At 39.0% G+C, this 15,941-nt stretch overlaps 1 protein-coding gene across 12 annotated transcripts in view; it reads left to right on the top strand.

Moving 5' to 3' along the window:
* The window catches only part of SGCG (sarcoglycan gamma), a 154,859-nt gene extending 139,439 nt beyond the window's left edge, over positions 1-15,420 (top strand). For 11 of the 12 annotated variants that reach the window (XM_072850496.1, XM_072850495.1, XM_072850492.1 and 8 more), the window contains 2 exons: positions 10,014-10,137; positions 11,731-15,420. In XM_072850496.1, the coding sequence (XP_072706597.1) occupies positions 10,014-10,137; positions 11,731-11,904 (298 nt within the window). In that variant the 3' untranslated portion in view covers positions 11,905-15,420. The remainder of the gene's footprint in view (positions 1-10,013; positions 10,138-11,730) is intronic. The other variant, XR_012040458.1, reaches the window with a different exon arrangement.
* Positions 15,421-15,941: the final 521 nt, after the last annotated feature.

The raw sequence follows: 15,941 nt of genomic DNA, 5'->3' as shown, positions 1-15,941 counted from the left end.
GAAAACCTTATGTTATTTGTGCTTTTCTTTCATGGAGTTCTTAACAAAGAAGTCATTAGAGGAACAGAATCCAGTTTGGTTTCTTGGGTCCTTCAGCTCTTATGTTGCAATACTTAAAATTTAGGCACCTCGATTCAGCAGTAGAGCATGAAACAGACTTCACTCCATATCCAAGCTGTTTGAGTTATAAGATTGTAATAAGTCCATGGATAAAATCATTTAAATATAACTACATGGATAAATGACTAAATTTCTCTATGGACAAATGAATTTATCCATAGAATCTCATTAATTATGATTTTATTTCTATCCAACAATTGTCTAATGTAAACCACACAAAGTCTAAGAATCCATTACTGCAATGGCTCAAGATTCTATAAGGTCATTATAAGATTGTTTTAGCTTTAGAAAATGCATTCCCTATAGGTGAGCTATGCTTAGTTGAGCCTAGTGAGTATCTGTGATCTGACTTCTTGGTTTCTCCATTCCACCACCAAGTGGCTTTTCATGAAATATTGACTCCATTGGTATCAATGGGATTTTGTCATTTCACTGTGGCTCCTCTTCAATCCAGCCAAGCACAATAAGCCCAGCTGTGTCATGTAGGATGACAGCACCTTCCCATGAGTTGGCAGAAAGGGAAATATGAAAGTGGTTCAGTGGTCTTTTTTTCCCCTCCGGAGTTGAGAACTCAACCCTGAAGCAGTTGAGTAATTAAGTGCTCCTAGCCCTTACCAACACAGACATCTGTGAGGGGAATCTAATAAACTTTGTGCACTCCAGAAAATCTAGCTAGAAATGTAACAGCAGCTTTTTAAAAGATATGTCCTTGATCATACAGAATCCATTACAGATATGAAAGTTTATTTTTTAAGCTCAGTAACCATATATTATTAACACTTTATACCTTGTTGATATCAGACAAAAATAATTGACTTAATCTTTTTTTTATTTTCCAAAAGGAATTTTTTTTAAAAGAAAGGATCCTGCAGCAATATTATACCCACCATACAAAAGTCCTGTACTGCTATTAGTAGCCCTCTTGTAACAGCTGCTAGTGCTTCACACATTAGGACCATCAGTATATGTATGTATGTAAATGTCAAGAACATTAGTGTCCCAAGAAAGAAGGCTACCAGAAAAAGCAGAGCCTACTACATCCTTGTGTAATTATTTCAGAGTAGCTCTGCTGTTATTGAAGTATTTGGGATGTTTCAGTGCATTACAGTGTGCATTTGTGTCTATTTTTTAGAGGTCAGAGATGTTACAAACTGCCAGCAAAGCCCAGCACATTTTGAGACTTTCCCAAGTGATTGGAGACAAAATGATAGACCTTCCAAAATGACATTTTCATTAATGCATTTAAGCAATAAGCAGAAGAGAGTCAAGAAAAAAGTGACTTTTAAAATCAAATTACAAAAAATTGCTCCATTATTTTATAGTCTCTAAATTGCAACATAGTGCCACGGAAGATTTAAAAAAAAAGCTTCAGAATTACTAGAAAAAGGAGGTGCTTTATGTACAGCTGCTTCATTCCAGCCAAATAATTTTTCTTTAATGCAGTTCCTATGTATGTACACTTGCCTCTAAACAGACAACCTCATTAAGTATGTTACTCTGAATTCAGTTGTACCCTATTTATTTTCTTCTGATATTATCAGACAACTTTTCTGTATTTTCACAAGATGCTGGTGATCTTCTTTCTTATTACTGGTGCAGTAACTTTATTTTGGAGAGGTATTAGCCTCGGCACACTTAAGTTGAAAGTACAGTTCTAATATTAAGCTGTATCTTGTGCTACTATAAGTTTTCCTGTAAATTTGTCTGCAATGAAATAGCCAGATGCACTTGGAAGAAACTGCAGAAAAGTTCTTTATTCATTTTAAATAATTGTTATTTAATTTTGATTCATTAAAAATGTACTGGTTTGCATATTACATTTTATTGTGGCATAAATAATAGACTAACTTGGGATTCAGTGTAAGGGAGCTGTAGATATTGACATTAGACTTACAGAAACAGAATATGTGTCCTAATGCAGGCAACTCCCAGGAGCAATAACCCTTGGAAAATGGTTTCTCTGAACTAAGCTACAAAAACTGGGATGATGTTATATAACCATTGACCAACTAATGGACTTGACAGGGGAAAATGGAGGCTGTTTTTCAGATTTTTTTTCATTATAGTACATTTTGTTTAACTCAGTGAAGCTCAGACTTAAGAGTATCAAAGTGAATGGAAGAAATATGGAAGAGAGTATCATCCAGGTAGGAAGCAATTATTCCACCTTTAAATGAAGAAATTAAATATGTGTGATGCAAAATGGGACATTTTAGAAAGAAAATTCAGTCAGTGTTTGAAAGATTTACAGTAGTTATGTCAAATCAGAATTTTGTGCCAAGGCTTGACTAAGTAACTGCTATGTTTCCATTACTGTGCAGAAACTTATCAGGGAAGAAGATTTAATGAGTCACTAGTATTTTGTATTTTTTGACATTCAGCAAGAGCTATCAGAGTTTACTGTTGAATACTAATACTTCCATGTCCTTAAGATATACACGGTTGTTGGAACATGCTGTGAAACTCATCTTTCCTGTTTGCAAGAAGATGTAATTTTAGGAGCCATTCCAAAGAAAGTAATTTTACAAAACAAAACAGAAATGAGGCATATACCGAGACTGAGATCTCAGTCCTGTTGTTTTGTCCTTCTTTGCCTTTGGACCTGCTGGCAAACAACCAAAAGCCACCAGGCAGAACACCAAGATCCATAGCTTTGGGTAATCATATTCTTCTTGCTACATCCTGATCACCCTCCCCACTTGCCTGACCTCAAAACAGCAAGCTGCTGGGAGATAAGTGAATATGGGTGGAAATTGGCAGCCGGCATTAGTGTGTGCCTGCTGCTCACTATCCACCTCTACAACTCCAGCTTATTTTTGCTCAGCTCATGTCAACAGGAATCCAGCTTCCTCATAAAGAAAGAATATGGTTTGAAATTCTCTATATTGGACCATAAATAAATGCTGACAGTCTCTTTTTCCTGTGTAACTAGTGCATACTCTGGCTATGGTTTACTCTCTTACAATGTCTAGCTGCATTGCCAGTGAATTAGACTGCTTTCAGACTAATCAAAAAGCCAATATGCTCCTATTGCTTTTTAAAGGTTAACATGCATTCACAGAGTAGAGCTGAAGGCAGACACCTACAGAGAACCAAGGCCAATTAAGCCCACAGAATCCTCTAGGTTGCTTTTTTGACTTTCAAGACATTCGTTCCTTGACAGGTTAAAGATTCTCCTTTTCCCCCTTTTTTCCTCATGGGTTTTTTTTTTTCCTTCATTTCTTACCTTTTCTATTCTTCTGCTCCACAACCTCCAATCACTGCCTAATTTAATTTCTGTTCCCCTTTCACCTTTCCAAAGTCAGACTTGAACTCAAGGGCAGGCGTTCATGGCAAGACTCCTTTCTGCACACCAGAGGCATATGAGGGTTTCTTTCTTACTTAAGAATGTGAAAAAGCTGTTTTGGTTCCATGCCACCGCATCTGATGCTCTATGCCTTTTTCACAGCCTGTCCCCTATGCAACCTCAGTGCTTCTATGTCTTTGTAGACCATAATAAGACCTGTAGCCATTGCTCTCCTAACTGTTCTTGTTTCTCTCAAAGAAATAAAGTACGAATGAAAAATTATATATATTCATAATCTCAGAAAAAGACAAGCCTAGTCTTGGAAGCACACATGCACAGGCAGAGTTACACAGTGCTCACTTTCACAGGAACACAGGCTTGCAGGATCAGATTTTCAGTGCCGTAACTGGCAACCTTATTGAACTCACTGTAATGGCTTTATTTGGCCTTGGAACAGTTTAGTCAAAGCACTTATTTTTTTTTAAATGTTTTCTGACTCTGAGAAGTCATAGAGATTGTTTACTGAGAGGTGGGTCAAACAGCTGCGTACTCAGAAAAGAAGAGTGGGAGACATCCTTATCAGGTTTGATTTTAGCATCTTCATGAAAGTTCAAGGGAAACGAGAACAATATGCAAATACACACCAGTGGAGAAAGTACCATTATTCCAGCTCTTCTGACTTACATTTTCTATATGTCCTCTTTTTTCTTCATATTCTTCAATCTTTTCTCTAATACTGTATTTCCCATGCATGCTCCCGTATCAATGCCTAGGAACAACTGTGAAGCAGCATCTTCAGTCCTACAAAGACTAAATGGCAGAAAGAAAGGGGCGTGGGATCTTTCACTGTCTTCTGCACCCTCATATGACTTTCTTCTTAAATCAAACCTTAATATAGATATTTATTTGGCCCTTTTGCATGGATCCTTTTATTTTAATTATACTAAAGCACTATGGAAGAAAGATTGAGCATATTAGAGAAGTGGAAGTGATGGGTTAGTATATTTTATGAACTCTCATAAAAATCAATACCAGAAAGCTTTGTGAAAAACTTTTAATGAAAAGGCATTATGAACTAGCTAGCATTTAGGTTCTGCCTGGACCTACCTTGTGTTCTTTCAGTGTTTAAAAGGGCTTCAGAAAAAAAACCCCACCATATAGGTGAATACCAGACCAATATCTTATTAATGATCTAAACAAACATACTGCTGTGAAATAATCTGATAGGAAGTAAAATAAATCAAGTCCAGTATATTTGACATTTTATTTTCTTCTGTGTATAAGGGCCCTTTTTTTTAATTAAAGCTGAGTCAGGGCTAAAGTACATAGATGTTTCTCTTCTACTGATACAAGAACATATTTAACTCAAATACTTAATACGCTATATGCTGCTAAATTCTTTACTGTACCTTTAACACTTTAGTGCCAGGTTTACATTTCATAAAATCTTCTCTGTATGGTAAAATTGATCAGGCTATTTTAACCAAAAAGTAAGAGGAAAAAAAAAAAAGGAGTTAGCTGTATGTACATATGGGCACACCAGTTGTTGGGTGCACTGCAATTTTAGAGATAGTGTCCATCTACCTGTCCAGTCCACTTAGAGTAACCCTGGTCTTCCTCAGGTAGGTGCTGGGAGGAATGCATACATTTCGGAAACTTTTATCTAAAGTTATACCCAGGAATTCTGTCCCCATTGAATGCAGGAGAGATGCTGACTCATAAGATGGAAAGGGCAAAAAGTGGCCAGAAGGAGCCAAAAGAACAAGCTGGTTCCTCTGTCCTGTTCTGAGAGTCAAGCAATCCCACATTGCGGTAGGAAACTTGGGCTCCAGAAGACTGTGGTACTCTTTCTGCAGTACTAAAACCAGCTTTCTAATGCATTGTGGTACTTATAAGATCAGCAAGGTATCCTTCCATCTCCTGCCAGAACAGGATGAAAGAAGAGATCGATATTCCTGCACCATGCACCAGCTGAGAAGGAACATTCAAAGTCAGGGTCCAGCTCAGCTGCTTCTTTACCACAACCACAGCAGGTTGTCACTCCTCTCACATCCTCCCTAAATACAGCCAACTGAGCAATTTCTGGTGATCTGGTATCTCCACAAGTTAGCAACATGCTTAGAGGAAAGGGTGGGAATCTCCAAGCCTGTAGGTTGTTGGGACGGTTTCAGATCCAGAGCCTGGATGCTGTCCAGATTCCCTCAGAAGACTTTCACACAGTACTTCATAAATTATTCTGCACACCTCAGCACCAAATTTCCTTGGCAGCCAGCCAAGACAGTATAGTCGACTTCTGGAACTATCTTACCAACAAGGAAGAAGACAGCAACAAAAATATCTCCCTTGTAATCGGTTGCTTTAGTTGCAATGGACTGCTGGAGGACCAATATCCAGCAGATGACAGAGCTATGAAATATTAGCAGGGACCACTTACTCCCCCACCCTTCCCTGGCCTTCATTAGCCGAGACAGTGCAGTTTCCCTGCACTTTGCCAACAAAACTCCAGGTGGCTGCAGGGATCAGGGTGAAGGAGAGCAAGGCAAAATACATACTCTGCAAGTGGGCCTAGGTATGGTTTCCATTGCTTCATGTTCCGTGGATACATCTGTGAGTGTTTTAATTTAAAATTAGGAACGTGTTTTTGAGGGAAATCTCCCAACTGCCTGAGCTCCCCAAATCTTGGTTCTCATTGTGGGACTGTTTGGAGCACATGAACAGGATTACATTTGGATTAAATTAACCTGAAAGCTATGCTCTCCTGGAGAATGCCTAACATGCTCCAACCTTTCTGGGTGTCCAGTCTTCAGGGTCAGGCAACAGCTAGTCCAGAATACTCCTCAGAACACATATAATGGGGGTGTAAGGTCCTTGGCATCAAATGTTGTGCTGTCCCGATCAATTCCTCTTGCACCACACCACTTGCTAATAGACCCTGGCATAGCTACCACAGTACCTAGAAGCTACTCCTAAGTAGAGAATCCATCTTCCCAAATGAGATACAGGCTGTGACAGATGTCTCATTTAGGACAGCACATTACATAGATTAATTCCTCTAGATGATAAAGATCCTCACTCCATTCTGTTAAATGTAATTTATATGCCTGTAATTTTAAAAAAAGATAAAGTGACTGGTAACAATATATTGTCCCTCATCATTCTACTGCCTGAATTCGAACACTAAAAAAGGACCAAAAACTCTAAGATAATCAACTTCTGACCTCTGAGTGTCCATGCACCCTCCAGCATTTGCAAGACAACTGAATTCTTGTTTTGCCAAGACTTTTGAGGGATGCACATCAACACTTTGCTCAGCCCAGCCTACTCTCTTCCTCCTTTTATTGCCTAGGGACTAGATCTTGAAACTTCCTTAACAGCCATTATCTGCACACAGTCGTGTATCTTCTTTGTGACTGACCAAATCATTCACAGTGCAGAGCAACTTCCTCCCATCATCTGTTCACGGATATATATAAAAAAAAAGAGCACATTTTGCTTTATTAATGTCTATTTAAAACACCACCAGTGTTAATAATTGCAGTGCTTTATTCATATCTTTCCGAGACACCCTGAGTTCATGCAAGTGTCTCCATCAGTCAGCTCTTCTGCTAGGGCAGTTCTGTGGTCCCCAGACCCTTAAGCATACAAGAGAAGTTCAAACCTGCCCACCAGTGACAAACTGGAAGTGCCTCAGGGCCAGGATCACTGAAGAATTTTAGGTGACTTTAAGGTCAATGTCGAAGGGGCTGTGGAAGTCATGTGTCTTCAGGACCAAGTGGGGACTGAGAAGGGACATTCAAAGTCAAGGTTCAACTCAGTCATGTCATTTCTACACTAGGTGCCTGTTTCGTTTTTATTACATCTGGACTTGAGGCACTGAAGCTTTGAATGCTGTATGAAGAAATATATCATTAGTGTTAGTGAATGTTGCCTTTGCTAAAATCTCACACATGATAGTTCCAGAAGGCTTTAAAATCACTGCTTAAGCTTCACTGCAGTTTCCATTGCCAGGAAGCTCCAATGACTTAATTAGGTAAATCTACCCTTAGTTAATCTAGAAATAGGACCTGTATAAACAGCAGAAATTTAGGACTGTGATTAATATAGCAAATGTAATTCTGCCATGTAATTTAAATTACATGTAAGTCATATCATAAATCTGTAAATGCTTCTGAAGTCTGTAGGCTTCTTGCCAGCATTAATTTTGGTAGAAAGTAAGAAATATTTCTCCGGTGTTTGATTGCTTTTCAAACTCCAGGTCTGATACGCTCTTCAAAAATCTGTCCCAGTCAGCCTTCTTGTAATATTCAATAGAGCTTAAAAATAAAAATTTATGCCTACATATAGATTACTTACATAGATGAAATACTTTACAGAAAAACATGAGCTATTTCAATGTTTATAGCTTTTTGCTAAAACGAACTAAGGGAACCATTGTCTTCAACTACCTTGACACTGATTTATGAAAATATATTAAACTTTCAATATTAAAAATACAAACTTTGATTAATTTTTCACTATATAATACATACAAATATGCATTGGAAAATAGTCCCATGAAGCAGACCTCCCATGTAAATCACTCGGGGAAAAACTGATTTCCAATTTCATAAAAGTGTAAATCTAAGGATCTAAACCAAAAAGTCATAGAAAAGTTGTTAAATCACAAACACTGCTTAATAAAGATTACTAATACTATGTTAGATGGCTGATGCAGAACAGACTCATACTCGTGCCCTTGTACTCAGCATGATCATGACAGAAGTTTGTGCCATCTCAGAGTCATGGGATAAGGCATCAAACTATTTTATGGATATGGTCCTAATATGCAACCATGATGCAGTTATCCATTGTTAGGAATTTAAATTATCCATCTGGAGTTTAAACTAAATGAAGGTGACTAACCCAGGAGATGTTGGGGAGAGGCAGATCATAGAAACATAGAGTCATAGCATGGTTTGGGTTGGAAGGGACTTTTGAAGATCAAATAAGATAGAATCTCCTGTTACCTCTGGCCAGCAGTGATAAGCCAATATTGCCTGAGTTATTTTCAGATTTGGGGATAAAAAATGAAGTTTCAGTGACTGTGCTTGACTGTGCTCATATATCATGGGTTTAGGTTTTAAGATATCAGCTGAATTTAGCTTCTTCAGGACTCTTAAGATACAACTGAAGTTTCTCACAAGCACAAACTGCTTTTAAATTCTAGTTTTAATGAAGTAACTGCAAAAAAAGGAAGAACTGAAGCAGTCCGAGTAAACGAAACCCATTAGACAGCTACATCAAGATTGTCGGTGAAATCGTTTCATTCCTTTAGCATGTGATTGGCAGTCAGCATCTAGACTCACTATCTGACTCATACCTAGTAAAGGACCTCCTGGGGCACAGTCGTCCACTCATCCAGATCGGTGGCTGTTGAGCTTGCATGGAGCCAACACAGCATCTGCTGGGAGTGCGTGCGCACACACACACACACACACACCCTCCCCACATTTCCAGAAGACACAGTGGGTGAGCACGTGCAGACCTGGGAATGGGGACTCATGTCTGAGTTTTGCATTATGGATGAAGCTCACATTATTTTATACGTGTCCAGGGAACTTACAGAACAGAGAAGGTAACATGGATGTAAAGTAAACTGGGACCACTGGTTGATTCATTTTCTCTAGCCTTAATATTCACCTGTTTAATGTTGGCTGATATTGTAAAATTCAGGCTGGTGTCATTAGGAAGGGTGAGCCAATATTCAGGAACAAAGCTCAGTAGGTATCAACTCTGATCCTGCAGTGTTCCCAGTGCCTCCAGACAAAGCAGTTCTAGGTAATGGTCAAAAGAAGCAATGTAATCACTAGCTTGTTACTGAGCTTGGGCTTTTTCTTTCCTTCTCATGATTTTTAATTAGTACTTCTATCCCTGCTACTTATCGTGGAAATGATACCAAAATTCTGAAGAAACAAAGCCTTATCTCTTTGGAAAATAAAAATCAATCGCTTTGGAAAATAAAAATCATTAATCCTGCACAGCTGACTCAACGAGGTGATTATTCAGCTAATACAGTACCTTCCTGCCATCTTGTGGCACTGTAGGGTTTGCAACTTTGTTACATTGCATAATTTTTATTTCAGAGGAAGGTATTGGTTTTTAAGTTTCAGATGTCATCTAGTTAACACACATGCACACTGCGTGAAATCTTGGTCCGACTGATAGCAGTGTCAAAACTCTTGATTAAAAAACTCCTACACTGCATTAATTGTATTAATTTCAGTATCTTATTATGTCAAAAATTGAAATAAATTCAAACTAAAAAATGTAAAAATGGGTTTCAGTTTTAAAGAATAAATTACCTTTATACTGAAATAATCTGAAGTTACCTCTGAACTAATACCTTGCATTTGTATTATGAATTCATCTATATTTTTCATTTGGGATACTTTGGTGTTTTTAAATAGCTACCTCCTTTTTCAAGTCTGCCTGAAGAAAAAAGAAGCTGCATCTTTTATACGACTTCAGGCGAGATCCTTCAAGTGCTTGTTCAAAGTTTACTTATGTTTCAAAAATAAAGGAACATATGAGAATGTGCTACTGTCAGATTTCCTGCTCCTGCTTTCAGGCTGGAATCACCGACTCGATCTTTGAGCATGGATGCACCACGAGGAATTAATATCAAAGCGCAAGCTGGGAATATTGAAGCTCTTTCCCAGATGGATATCAAACTACACAGCAGTGATGGTGTGGTGAGTACAAGCCCTTCTGTTTCCACAACTATCGTTGATCTTGCTGTCTGAATATAATTAATAACTTCAAGTCTTTTTTCAAGTTCTGTTAATTTAATTCCTCAGATTTTAGGAGACAGGATATTAAAATTAATGGTGCCAATAATAAGACTTGTGTTTATGGGTCAAGTTAAATAATACTACCAATTGACATAATGTTGTATTAGCTTAGAGAAATGCTTTGTAATAAAACTCTGATAGCGCTCAGCTCCCCACTAGCACAGTGATCCCCAGGCACCCCAGCGGGGTCTTTGGCCCAGAGATAGACACTCAGCCCCGGAACTGCTAAATTAAGGAGTGAAGCTCTGCAGACATCATTAAGAGCTGCCCCATCAGCAACAGCATGTGATGTGCAGCAGCCTATTTATCCCGTCTGTGAGGCTGTACAGTGCTGGTTCTTCCAGTGGCAGAGGAATTCCAGACCAACCTGTATGTCCATCCTTAACCAGCTGGCACGGCTGCAAGGCTTCAGCACTTGGGCCAGGACAGACCTGGGTCCAACAGCAGCAGTGTCCATGCCCTGCTATACAGTGTACGGGCAGGGGCCCCGTCTCTTCTCATAGAATCATACAATGGTTTGGATTGGAAGGGACCTTAAAGATCATCTAGTTCCAACCCCTCCTGCCATGGGCAGGGACATCTTCCACTAGATCAGGTTGCTCACAGCCCCATCCAGCCTGACCTTGAACACTTCTAGGGAGGGGGCATCCACAACTTCTCTGGGCAACCTGTTCCAGTGCCTCACCACCCTCACAGCAAAGAATTTCTTCCTAATATCTAATCTAAATTTACCCTCTTTCAGTTTAAAACCGTTAACACTCATCCTATCTCTACACTCCCTGATAAAGAGTCCCTCCCCATCTTTCCTGTAGGCCCCCTTTAAGTACTGGAAGGCTGCTATAAGTCTCTGGAGCCTTCTCTTTTCCAGGCTGAACAACCCCAACTCTCTCAGCCTGTCCTCATAGGGAAGGTGCTCCAACCCCCTGATCATCTTCATGGGCCTCCTCTGGACTCACTCAAGCAGGTCCATGTCTTTCTTATGCTGGGGGCCCCAGAGCTGAACACAGCACTGCAGGTGGGGTCTTGTGAGAGCAGAGCAAAGGGGAAGAATCACCTTCCTTGACCTGCCGGCCACGCTGCTTTTGATGCAGCCCAGAGATTGGCTTTCTGGGCTGTTAGCACACATTGCTGTCTCATATTCAGTTTTTCATCCACCAATACCCCCCAGTCCTTCTCCACAAGGCTGTTCTCAATCCACTCGTCGCCCAGCCGGTATCCATGTTTGGGATTGCCCCAACCCAGGTGCAGGACCTTGCACTTGGCCTTGTTGAACATCATGAGGTCTCTGCTAAGGAAGGGGATGGGCACCAGCTTATCTCTGTCCCATGTTCCAGTGTCTGCCAAGAGCCTAGGCCTCAGAGCAGCTTTGCATATAACAAGTCTGGGTAGAAGGCCATTCTTAAACCACTGCCAAGACACAGCCAAGTTGGTTTATGGCACACTATTGCACTATTATCTCTAACGAGCCCGTTTGTCCTGCTTTCTCCCATGCAGCTTTTGCTCGATGCTAAAAATGTGCGACTGCCCAAACTGCCTGAGGGTACAAAGGGTGGATCCGGTATTTCTCAGGGGCTTTACGAAATCTGCGTGTGTCCGGACGGAAAGCTCTACTTGTCAGTGGCCGGCGTGGGCTCCACTTGCCAAGAATACAGCCGTGTCTGCCAGTGAGGCACCAGAAAAGGCTGCAGACCCTCTTGCTAGTCTGAGTTTTATATTATTGCTAAAGAGCACTACAGAAAGCAGAATTTTCAGAATTTTAAAAACAAGGTACTTCAGTTTAGGAAACAAATCTGAATCTACAATTCTGGACTACAGGGTGAAAGGGGAAGAAGAGCACAAATGACATTTCAACTTCAGAAGAATGACTTGAATCAAATTATATGTTCTGTCAGTAACACTTTGAAAACAGCCTTACAGAAAGCATAAAAAAAATAAAAGGAATGTGTTTCCTTGCTGAACTATTATTCAGTCAGATGATTATGTCATTGTTAATATTTTTGAGTTCCGTGTTTTTTTCTCTCACTACATGTAAACACTTACTGCATTAGTGGGTGAAATTAAATTGAGGGAACTACCTGAACTATTTGCTAAGACAAAGGGGGAATTCAGAAAGTGCCAGCAAATGGTCTATGCAATTTTGTTCTTGCAATAACATAAGCTATGGAAAATGTGGTATTTGTATAAGTTCTGTGTAAAAGGTATTAATTTGCTAATAGCTTTCTATTTTAATTTGGCAACATATATGCTGATTTGCTCATTACTGAGATTCACATAAAAATAACAAATACAAAAGCTCCAAGAGTCTCAAATCTGTTCACTATACAACAGATAAATATGTTAGTATATTTTATAATAGCAATAGTTTGTTGTACTGCCTGTACCATTGTACTCATTTAAACCCTTTTATATTTTAGGACATGCTAATTCAACAAGGCAATTTGCTCTGCCAGCTGGACTAGTAAAAAGAAAAAAATCCTTAATGTGGCTCCACATTGTCTGACACAAGGAACTGTTTGGGCGGTGGGAAAAAAAATCCTTTTTTGCAGCCCACAGGATTCAATTAAGAGGACTATTTCATTTCCATCCGCAGCTGTTGACTGATATTTCTGATCCTGTCAGAGTGGAACTCCATCACAAACGGAGAGAGTAAAACTACTCTTCATTATTTTTTACATTAGGACTTTGGATACAAAGTAAATGCTCACCAGAGTTGACAAACCATTTATTGACCTTGTAGAGAAACACAACTGCAGACCCATTCCCCTGTACAGTGTTGCACTGAACACAAATAAATTGTTTGCACACCTCTGGGTAGCAGGATTTGTATTTAATAGTCTGTTGTTTAAACCTCATGGGTTTTTAACTCCTTTGATGCTGTTTTGTATATACTTGATATTATTACCCAGGTAGGAGCTGCTATCACATAGTGCCTTGGTGTCTATTTACAGAAAGATTTTAACCCATAATTGTTATTAAACCACAGAATGTCCATCCTTTAGAGAAAAGAATAATCCTTAAAGCAGGAGAATCAGAACAAAGGAATGACTAAGGCTATGCCATTTTTTTAAACTTGCTTCAGCTCTGGTGGACAAGCGAAGAAACCCCACACTCAGTTATGATCCCAGATACCCACAAAAGACTGAGTTGAGAAAGAGCCCCCAGTTAACAGTATCTGCTATTATTGTGGTAAAGCCCTGGGTAGTCCCTGCCTCAAGGGCTGCCTTTGTAATTTATCCAACAAGTTTAATGTACAATACTGAAATTGCCCTTCATTAGCAGGGTGGAGCCCTCAGCAATTAATGCAAACTAGAAGAGCTTCAATAGGAAAAGTAGGAGACATGCTTAAGCTGAGCTTCAGGCAAAGGAAGCAAGCAAATCAAGGTCTCCCATGTTATTTGGAGAGTGTTCCAATTGCTAACATACTGCCTGAGGGAGGAGTAGGAAGCCACACAGCTTCCAAATGGAAGGGGACTCCAATGGGAGCTTAGACATCTACCTTCAGGAGTGAGTCCAGGTCTGTTGGCCCTCTACTCTACAACTATCTCTCTCAACTATATCTCTCAACTCTCTCTCTCTCTCTAAAACTAAGCCATCAGCTGAGGCAGGCTTTAACAGAAACCTGTCTTCAGCATTCCTTTAAAGACAGTTTAGGTGGTTCCAGCTCCATGTGCAAGGTTTGGAAACCAAATTATGAGCAGACTTAGCATAGAAAGTATGCATAGAAAGTATGAGTATTAAAGGACAGCAAATTCCATTGCATGTGCCAGATACCTAAAAACTGCTGCTACAAGTAACCTGGAGGGCTGTAACATCTACAGTCTTTTACAGATGTAGTACAACAGCAAAACCAGGACTTCAAGTCCTTAAAGAATTCAGCCACTATCTAGTTTCAAAGGCATTTGAATTGTCATCATACCTATGTTTCTAACATCAAGGAACATATGCCCACTTCTGTGTGGTACCAAACTACTCATTCAGCTCATCTAATGCCTCAATGTTAGCCAGATACTGTAAATAAGTACATTAGTTACAATCTGCCTATTCTGCTGGCAATGGAAACGTAGCATTTTAAGTTATGCATTTTAAGCTTTTGTTTTGGAGGCACATTTTCAAATGTGATTTGCCAGTTCATACAGAGCAAGGGATTGAATCCAGGCTGTCCATGTATCACAAGAGTAACCTAATCCCTACACGACTGGGTATTTGGAAGCCACTTCTGTTGCAACTTCTTGCATTGAAGTTGCTCTGTTTTAGTTAATATTTTTACAAAGCTGTGGTATACAGCTAGCAAAATCAGGGTGCAGTTCCCTGGCTAGTAACACTACTAAGCATTATGGCACCTCAGTTAGACATTGCAATAACTACTGCCTTCTTGCAGAGATAATCCTTTTAGACTTGCCTCAGCTCACAGGTGAATTCTGAGTAGTACAGAAAACTAAACAGGTCTGCAGTATCCCCAGCTCTGCCATCATCCAAATCACCAACTTGCCCCTCTTCATAGTTTAAACTTCATTCTTCTTTTCATTATGCTACAAAATTGGCATTGAAAATATAGTTGCATTATGTAAGTTGTGCAGGTTTTTTAAAGCATGGATGGCAATTTCTTGTCACTGAAGAACATCTTTGGGATTTTTTCTTTTAGTTGTGGTTAGTGGAGAAACAAAGGTTATGCTAAAATTACCACAGTGTCATCAGCTGCTGCTATAATCTGAATTGTTGTTAATCTCAATACAGTCCGTACATCACTAAATTATCATTTTTTATATCTCCATGTGGATGTCTTTCCATCTCTCTTTAATACTTCAAAATTATTGTTTCTACTTGAATCAAACTTCAGTAAATAGTTACAGATTAACAGAAAATTATGGCACAGGAAAGTGAGAGTATGCACCTCTCCAGTTTATTTTCAAAAATGTTATCCAAATGGAGAAAAAAAACCCCACTACCCAGCATAGTGAACTGTATTGTTTTAATATTTTTTTCCCTCAAAAATAATTATTTACAGCAGTTCTTGTAACTGGTTGGGATTGTTATACAGTGGAAAAGTAAAAATATCAAAATGGTAGCAAAACTTTATTGGTGATTGCCCAAACAACCCTCTTTGTTTCCATTTCACAGTCCTTTAGTATTGACATTTGTCTATCTTTATATAGCTTCATGCAAAAGGAAATTGCAAGAATTAACTGAAAACTGAGTTCTTGAATAAACTTTATACATTTTTAAAAGTCTGCTTCTCCTTTTGTGTTCAAATGAAACATAGCTTAAATGAATGTTTTCATTTTTAAAATAAATTATCTTCCCAAGAATGTGAAATGTACATTATGTAAAAACATGAATGAAAATCTTGGCCCCAACTAAAAATTTACTTTCCAGAATTTGGAAAGTGCTTTACAATTAGGTTTCATTGGACATCTAGAATTCCTTTGTCTTCATCTGCAGTAGATGAAAGAAAAAATTATGCCAGTGCTACTGAATGAATCATCCAGAAAGCAAACCAAAGAAAAGATAAACAGTTCTGATGAAAAACTCATTGACAAACACTTCCATGTGACAAAAATATGTGTCTTCTTCAAATTAAAACATCTACTTTGGCTGTTAAGCTTAATTATTTTTGAACTATTACTTCTGCCTGTGTTCCACAATACCAATCCAGCCATCCTCAAAGTGTTCAGATCCCTCAACAGGAAATCTCAAAGTTGGTACTA

This window comes from Ciconia boyciana, chromosome 1 (assembly GCF_034638445.1).
Source record: "Ciconia boyciana chromosome 1, ASM3463844v1, whole genome shotgun sequence".
Taxonomy (NCBI): Eukaryota; Metazoa; Chordata; class Aves; order Ciconiiformes; family Ciconiidae; genus Ciconia; species Ciconia boyciana.
The sequence above is the reverse complement of the archived record's forward strand: the minus strand, read 5'-3'. Positions and strand labels throughout refer to the sequence as shown.